General features: G+C 45.1%; 1 protein-coding gene across 3 annotated transcripts in view; it reads right to left on the reverse strand.

Annotated features, from left to right (window-relative positions):
• Window positions 1-370: 370 nt before the first annotated feature.
• Window positions 371-8,775, reverse strand: part of Tmem44 (transmembrane protein 44) — a 34,066-nt gene continuing 25,661 nt past the window's right edge. The window contains exons 10-11 of one of the 3 annotated variants that reach the window (XM_055625162.1): window positions 3,775-3,804; window positions 371-738 (exon numbers count right to left, since the gene is read on the reverse strand). In XM_055625162.1, the coding sequence (XP_055481137.1) occupies window positions 628-738; window positions 3,775-3,804 (141 nt within the window). In that variant the 3' untranslated portion in view covers window positions 371-627. Of the gene's footprint in view, window positions 739-3,774; window positions 3,808-8,775 lie in introns of all 3 variants that reach the window. The other 2 variants (XM_055625161.1, XM_055625163.1) reach the window with 2 other exon arrangements.

The following is an 8,775-nucleotide window of genomic DNA, read 5'->3' on the forward strand; positions in this document are numbered from 1 at the left end:
CCATCATGTGCAAACCCAGCCTCAGCACACACTTTGCCAAGCTGGAGGGAGTCCTGTTATCAAGATCAGATAGCGGTTGCCCTTTCCCTGGCAGTGATAGTCCATGTTATCAGTTAACCAGGCAGTCCTATATAACATGCGTCGGCTACATCGGCTACGTCAGTACATCAGTGGCCAGAGGGCAGAAGCCGGTTACTGTATATGTGCCCAGGTCTCCTAGCTGCTGGACCCACTCTTTTCACCTGGTTGAGTGCTGAAGAGTGCATCCTGCTGAGATCCAAATAGTTGCTCTTGGCAAACAATATTTATGCTTGAATCTCATGGGTAGATCCCGCTTCATTTGGAAGAAGGCTTATCTTTACAAACAGGCTCCATCTGTGAGAGTCTAATCATTAGATTAAACTGGGCATGTACAGATCTGTCCACACGTGCCACAGCCTTAGCTCTATTCTGAGCCATGGTGTAGACTAGCCAAGCTAGGTAACATCTCGGGGTTCCTCACTCCCCGGGAGGCTCCTGCAGCGGCTTCCACTCCTACCACGGGTGGCACTGTAGGTGAGTCCCCATCTAGTCACTGGCAGATGCCTGACCTTCAGTTCTGAACTGATGGACTGGCTCTTGAGGATGCTAGTCATCAGAGGTCAGGTCCACTGGGCTCAGGGAGGCCCTGTGCACCTGGGATCTAAAGGGCTCCGTGTTGTCCTTGTTCCTTTCAAGGTTGACATCTTCAGGGTCCCACTGTGGAGAAAAGACAGAAAAAAAAAGGTATCTTGGTGGGACAGAGCCTCTGAGACTGTTACAGCCCAACCACACCCCCGATCCTGGGTCTCGTGATCCAAGTGGAGACAAGGGAAGGTCAGTAAGCATAGCTACTTCAGGCCTGTGTTCTCGAGAGAGAGTATAGCTTTATTAATTTTAGTGGTGCTGGGATGTAGCCCAGGTTCTGGAGCATGCTAGGCAAATGCTCTACCGCTGAGTAAAGTCTCCTGTACCCACACAGTGTAGCTTCAAAACCAAGGAGTGACAGAACAGCCACCCCGAGCAGACTAGCCCCACTGCCCTCGCCATCTGCCCCGTTCAGTCCCTCAGCAAGACCTGTCCGGAAGGCTCATTGGTGAATAACACTGCTGGAAAAGAACAGGCGAACTCAACTCTCTCTCCAGCCCACAGAATCCGCTTCTCCAGCAGCAAGCTTTGTTCTCTGAAGCTTCAGACCGGTGAGCTCTCGCCCCTCGCTCGGACTGCCTCCAGGACTCTCTGCATCCGCACACAGACAGCTCTAGCCTTTCCTTGGACATCTGCCTTGCCCTCCTGGAGATGACAGCTCTGCCTTTGCAGAGACTCAGTGGACTTGTCTAAAGTAAACACTTTTGGTTTTTCGAGACAGGATTTTTCTGTGTAACAGCCTTGGCTGTCCTGTACTCACTTTGTAGACTAGGCTGGCCTCGAGAGATCTGCCTGCCTCTGCCTCCCAAGTGCTGGGATTAAAGACATGTACCACCGTGCCTTGCTAGAGTAAACACTTAAAGGCCAACTCAAGGCCAGTGAGAAGGGCCAGTAAGAGCACTGGCTGCTCTTCCAGTGGAAGAATTCTCTTTGGTTCGGTGCCCAGCACGTGCAGTACCATCTGTACTGTTCCAGAGAAGAGGATGCCTTTTTCTGGTCTCCTCGGGCACTGCGTGCAGGTGGCACACAGATATTCAAGCAGGCAAAAATTATCCATACATATAAAATAAAAATAAATATTTTTAAAGCCTTTCATGGCCAGTGAGGTGGCTCGGTGGGTTAAAGGTGCTTGCTGCCGAGTCTGACCGCAGGAGTTTGATTTCTGAGACCCACGTGACAGGAAAGACTTGATTCCTGTAAGTTGTTCTGATACACACATGCGATCTCTCTCTCTCTCTCTCACACACACACACACACACACACACTCTGAGAAAGACACTATCATCACATCTCAGTTCTGAGAAGTCCCACACAAAACCTTCAAGACCCTCATGTAATGCCCATGGCCTACCAGCTCTAAAGCACAAATTTCGGCACTGTTTTGAATAAAGAACCTAATTCAATGAATGATTCACCCCATATAACTGAACCAAGACCTACTTCTTGATGATAAAAAAAAAAAAAAAAAAAAAAAAAAACCCACAATGGTCTGAACAGGTGGCTCAGTGCATTGAAAGTTTTTGCACAACGATAAGGAATTGAGTTTGGAATCCTGTGACTCAAGTGATGTGAGGGGCAGAGGCAGGAGGATTGCTGGGGCTTGCCGCCTGCCAGTCTAGCTGAAAAATACAAAGTACAGGTTCATGGAGAGACCCTGCCTCAAAAGAATAAGGTGTATAGTGGTAAAGGAGGATACTTTCCTTTGGCCTCCATGAGTGCATGATGGATGGTCTATACCACCTTATACACAAGCACACAGACACATGTACACATATACACAAATACATGCACACACACACACACACACACACAGACACATACACACACACTGTTAAAAAGATCTCTGCAGCCCAGTGACCCTGCAGACCTGGCACTGATGTAACTTGGATCACGAAGCTCAGTCTTCTGTCCCTGTCTGGGGTTGTGCAAATTTCCTGCATACTTGTGGTTGCAGACTTGGCACCTCTAACTAAACCCTTTCCATGCATCAAAGATTGTCCATAAAATAACTCCGTGGCCCTTAGCCTTGGAGCTGGGGGCTCATGGTAGAAGCAGGAGTCTGTCCTGTCCTGTGAGGATGGCCAGGAACTTTTTGTGAATAGAGTTGGCAAGCACAGACCCAAGGCTAGATAAGAGATCTCAGAATGTGCCCTGGACCAACAATGCCAGAAGCACTGTGCCACCAGTAGTTGGGCTGATTTAGGGTCTCTGTAGATGCTGATGGTGAGGTGAGACGTACAGTTTAGCATCTTAGCATGTCACTACAGGACTTCTTAGTGCTCTGATGTTTGAAAGCCACTGTTCCAACTCCTTAAATGGCCCTTAAGTTGTTCTTGCTAACCCTGATGGATTCACCTGCTTAGGAACAGAAATAATCCAGCACTCTGAGCAGGTGAAACCTTTAATGTGAGTTAAATCTTAGAAGGGATTTAAAGTTACTATCTTCCAGAATCTGTAGGATTACATGCTGAGATGCTCTGAGCAATTAAAAAAAAAACATAATTAGAAATAAGGCATACAGTGAATTTGCATGAGATATGATGTATTCTTGAGTCACAAACAATCCTGGGTGATTGTGACAGGCACAGGTGCCTGCCACAAAATACACTTATCTGTTATTGCAAGTGAGGAGATTGCCAGGTGCACGAGGTCTCAGAAAGACAGTAGCCAACATGTGGCTGGTTCTCAGAAACACTGCTGCAGCCACACCCTGAGTACCTGGCTCACAGACCGGGTAAGACTGTCTCTTCGCTGTGTTCCATGTAATGTCTCTAAGTTCCTCCCACCTCGAACTGCTCTAGTCTGAGTACTTCCTCCCTAGCATAGAAAAGACTTTGAAAAGGGAGTGCCCCAAATCCTCACAGATGCCCCTACTTGCCTCCTGGTCTTTCTTAATTCTCACTTATTTACTTTGCAGTACTGGGAGCAAGCTGTACCGGGCAAATACTCTACAGACATCATTCCTTTTTCTGTTTTGTTTTGTTTTGTTTTTTTTTTTCAAACTAAAAGAATTGTCATGTCCTCCATCAAAAGGAATCTGACAAAAGCAGAAATGGAAAATCAAGCCATGGATGTCCCTCCCAAAAGAGACCCAACATTTGTCCGTACCTGCTCCGAGTTTAGGGCTTCCCAATACTTCTGCTGTGGGATAAAAAGAGACAGAGAAAGTGTTGGACAGACGGCACCCCTGCCACAGAGCAGAGTCAACTCATCGGCTCTGTGAGCTGGGAGTCAGGGCCTTGGATGTCTGGGGGGAAAGGACAACATTCCAGCAAGCAGGAAGGTGGTGGCTACTGGCAGAGTAATTAATTTAGTGAGTTAGTTAAATGATCAACAGAACAAAACCAAAAACCAAACAGTGTGATTGTTATGCAGGGCTTCGGGTTCTGGGAGAAGTGACTTACAGAGACTTAACAATGACTACGATTAGAAATTATGGGTGCTAGTGGTTCTAATAATAGTAATAATAACAGTAAATTTTCTGTTTATTAACCACATAGCGGAGATGATCCAATGAAAACTCATAAAACTAAGAAAGGGGGTGCAAATAAAATCTCCACCTTGAAATATGGGGTTTGCCAAGCAGCTTAGATCCATTTTCACTCAGCATTTATTGCATGGTTGGTTCCTCTCCAAGCCTCAAGTATGTCTGACTCAAGTTCCTGGAGGGGCAAGCACTGTCTGCTCCGTTCCTCTAACTCTTCCTTCGGTGCCTGGGAGACATGTGTTTCTGACACAAGAGCTAGAAATCATGGCCGAGAGGCTATTTGCGGGTGTCCGTTAGACTGCAGAGCAGCTGATGGATTGAAAGTAATTGGCACATGAAAACAAAGCTGCTTCTTTTCAACACTTTGATTGATTTGGTTATTTTGGAGACAGGGTCTCATGTAGCTGAGGCTGGCCTTGATCCTCCTCCCTTCACTTCCCAAATGCTGGGATTACCAGGGTATGATCACATGCCTGGCTTGGTCAACTCTTTAAATGTTCATTTTGAAATGCTTTAATTGTATGGTTTTTAGTCATACACAAAAGCAAAAGAATAGTGAATGCCAGTGAGGCAGCCTGCTCTCCAGTCTTCTGATTTTGGTATTTTAAAGTAAACCACTTTATATGCAAATACTTTAGAATGATTCCATAGATAAGTCTTAATTGTAATTTCATGACTAAACCTAATACAATGCTTACTTCTGCAGCATCCTTAACCTCCACATTATTTTGCAGGGAGGGGCTACTTATGAAACCCAGGGCCTCGTGCATGCTAAGCCTAAATTTTTATTATAGCTCAGGCTCGCCTTGAACATGTGGCAGTCCCAAGAGCTGGGATTTTAGGCGTGAGACACCAAACTTGGCCTAAGCATTATTAGTTCTACCAGAACTGTGTCCCTAGCTGCCATTCATTTTTTTTTTTTTAATTTTCAATCAGTTATCAATCAGTTTGGTGTAATGGGCTCTCAGAATGTAACAAAGGTTGGCATGAAATGTTTCATCCTTCTGCTTCAGCCTCCCCAGTGCTGGCAATATGAGCATGAGCATTCCTTTTTTTTTAAGTTGAAATTATATACATAATATATATTTATATATTATATATAATGATATATACATATCATATATAATTATAATGTGTTATATAACAGAAATTCATATATCTATATAATTATTGCTCATCTTTGTCCCTTCCTATTCTCCCCCTGCCTCCTCCCTGTTAGCATTCACCTCTTTTTTCCCCTAAGTAGAGGGGAAACATTATTCAGAAGCAAAGCGATAACACAGATATGCTACAGTGGCTAGGAGACCCTGGGTTGACAGCACTCAGCCATATCTATCTTTTTAAAAATGATTTGTTTATTTTTATTTCATGTGCATTGGTATTTTGCCTGCATGTATGTTTGTGTAAGAGTATCAGATCCCTTGAAATGGAGTTACAGACAGTTGTGAGCTGCCATGTGGGTGCTGGGAATTGAACCCGGGTCCTCTGGAAGAGCAGCCAGTGCTCTTAACCACTGAGCCATCTCTCCAGCCCCCATATTCATCTTTTAATGATATTCTTCTGGGGGAACATATGTGGAAAATATTCATGAGCAGAAGTACAGCTTACTAAAAGGATGTAAAGTAGGGACTGAGAAAGCTTCATAACTTTAAAGTGTGGTGAATATGAGAAGAGAAACGAAATTCAAAAGTGCTTTGCTTTCCCTTACAAAATACAGACATTCATGCAAAATGTAAATGGCAATTTGCCATGCTACAGTCAGTGTGCACTTGTTTCTTTAAGAAATATTTCACAGTGCAGTGTGCTGTCCTGGACCATATCCAGCTGGTGGAAAACTGCTGAGATCCAAACAGAGCCTAGAGTCCAGCTGGTAGCAATATACTGGGTTCATTTCTTAGCTTTGCTAAATGTAGCGTCTTATATAAGACGTGAACAGTGCAGCTGGGCAAAGGGCAAATGGGAAATCTGAACTAATTTTGAAAAAGATTCTTTACATCCCAAATTATTCCAAAATGAAAAGTTTATTTAAAACCAAGCAAACCAGTAAGCGGGCTTGTGCCTCCCAGCCGGGTGGAAGTGAAACCTTAACATTCTTCCCAAGCCACAAACACCAGGGACAGTGTGAGCTTGAAGGAGAGCTCCCTCTGCTGGAAGGAGCCGTTAGGGGTTTTGGTATTGTTATAGACAGTGTATCTGTGAGACCAGACTCACCTCACACCAGCAACCCCTCTGGCCCCTGCCTTCAGTTCTGGAATTACAAGCATGCGCCACCACACCTGGCTTTTAAGTTAATATTTGAAGCCAGGGATGACAACATCCCAGGAAGCTCACTTACTTCAAATCTGTGTAATGGAGCTCTCTCCTCCTAAAAGACTAACAAGAAATAAAATGCTTTAGGTCTTTCCATATTTCAAGAATGAAGCAAAAGACAAACAAGCATGGTTTTTGTCTGTTTGTTTCTCACAGGAAAAAAAAATTGTAAATAATATCCCAGCTAGCACTGGGGAGGTGGAAGCAGGCAGGCAGATCTGAAGTTTTCAAGGTCACCCTCGGCTACACATTGATTTGAAGCTAGCCTGGGCTACATAATACTAGATCCCAAAAGTATCCATACACCTGGGACTGGAGAGGTGGCTCAGCAGTTAAGAGCACTGGCTTTTCATGTGGAGGACTCAGATTTGACTCCCAGCGCCACATGGTGCTCACAACAATCTGTAACTCCCATTCCAGGGGATACAGTGCCCTCTTCTGGCCCCCTCAGGCACTGCATGCATGTGGTGCACAGATACACATGCAGAAAACACCCATAAAATTATAAAAGCACACACACGTTTTATAGTCTATCCTTTGGAGAGTTTCTTTCTGAACAGTTACTGACCTTTTTTTTTTTGTAGTTTTGAGAACAACTATCATAATCATGCTATATGTATAATGATGACATATAGACTATCTACACTGCAAGTGAGATCAAATTGTGCAAATATTTTTCTTTCTCATTTACACCCAATAAATATTTCCACAGTATTTATCCTTTGGGAAAGGATCTTGACATGTCCAGCCAGGCTCCAACTCCCAAGGTCTGGACCTGCAGGTGTGGCCACCACACCTGGCTCCATGCATTCTTGAGTTGTTTATTTTCAAGGCCATGATTCACCCACTTCTGTGAATCATAGCACACGGTGTAGCTTCCTAAAGCATGCTTTTCCATGCTTCTGAAATCAAGACTCATGGACTAGTTCTTTTTTTCTACACAGCATGTGACAGCATTTCCTTTGTTTCTAAAGAAGTTGGGGGGGTGATTAATCATTGAGAAAATAAGGTCACATTCTAGGTTTATGCTATAGACTATGGGAACTGGAGCATCGGAGACCATCTGTACAACTGCTTCCTCTTATATCTGGGGAGAAGTGACTGTTCCCTAGACCAGGGAGGTAAGCTGGTACTGGACTTGGCAGGGGTCACATTTTCACACTGGCCATTAGAGAGACAAAATAGGTTCATCTCTCCTAGACTGCATTAAATGGATTTTCCTTCTTGCCTCTTGCAAACCTTAAAACCCTAAATCATAGCTTCCAAAACTCTCACTCTTTCTATTTTTATATTGTTATGTTTGTCGCTGGGGACTGAACCTAAGGTCTTGAGCAGCCTACAAAAGCACCCTATGGTAGAGCCAAATCAGATCTATATCTTTTTAAAAGAACAAGAATGGTCCCCATTGATTCATATATTTGAATGCTTGGTTCCCATTGGGTGGAACTGTTTGGGAAGGGTCAAGGGGTGTGGCCTTGTTAGAGGAGGTGTGTCACTGGGGGTGGGCTTGCCTCTCCCCCTACTTCATGCTCGCCCCTCAAGATGTGAGCTCTAAGCTACTGTTCCAGTCTGCCTGCTGCCATGGTCATCGGGTCTCATCACAGCAATGGAAAAGTGACTAAGACAAGGAAGGACAAGGCTTTCCCACAAGGCGTGACTGCTCTGGGTGGTCTGGCTGGCAGACCACCAACACGTCTGCACAGGCCCATCGTGCTGGCTCAGAGAAAGCAACTTCGGCCCACAGTGGATGGACTTCCTTTGGGAAGAAGACACAGCTTCCTCAGAATCATGCTGAAGCTGGAAGGGAAGGGCTGCCTGGGGGAGGTTATCGTGTGTGCAAATGATGCGCAGAATCCTGTGTCTCTAGGTTCTGGTTGTGCTGATACACAGATACCTTGGAACACATGGAAGGGACACAGCACACAAGAGGCATGCTCCTGAGTATTTGCAGGCAGCATTGCCATTCAAGTTTCCTCTGGCCAAGGTCAACTATGGCTTCTGGGGTTTGAGCCACAAGGACGGAAATGTTCTAGGGCAGGTGTGTGTGTGTGTGTGTGTGTGTGTGTGTGTGCACGCGCGCGCGCGCACGCGCGTGTCTCAGGGTGTTTAGGCTGCCACTGACACAGCAGATACCAAGGACACTGACCCTCTTGGCTGGTGACTTGCTCCCTGCTTTCCTGAGGGAAAACTGGAGAACTGGCTGTCTTAGGGTTTTATTGCTGTGGAGAGATGCCATGATACCACAGCAACTATTTTCTTTCTTTCTTTCTTTCTTTCTTTCTTTCTTTCTTTCTTTCTTTCTTTCTTTCTTT

This window comes from Psammomys obesus, unplaced genomic scaffold (genome assembly GCF_907164565.1).
Source record: "Psammomys obesus unplaced genomic scaffold, mPsaObe1.curated_primary_1811, whole genome shotgun sequence".
NCBI lineage: Eukaryota > Metazoa > Chordata > Mammalia > Rodentia > Muridae > Psammomys > Psammomys obesus.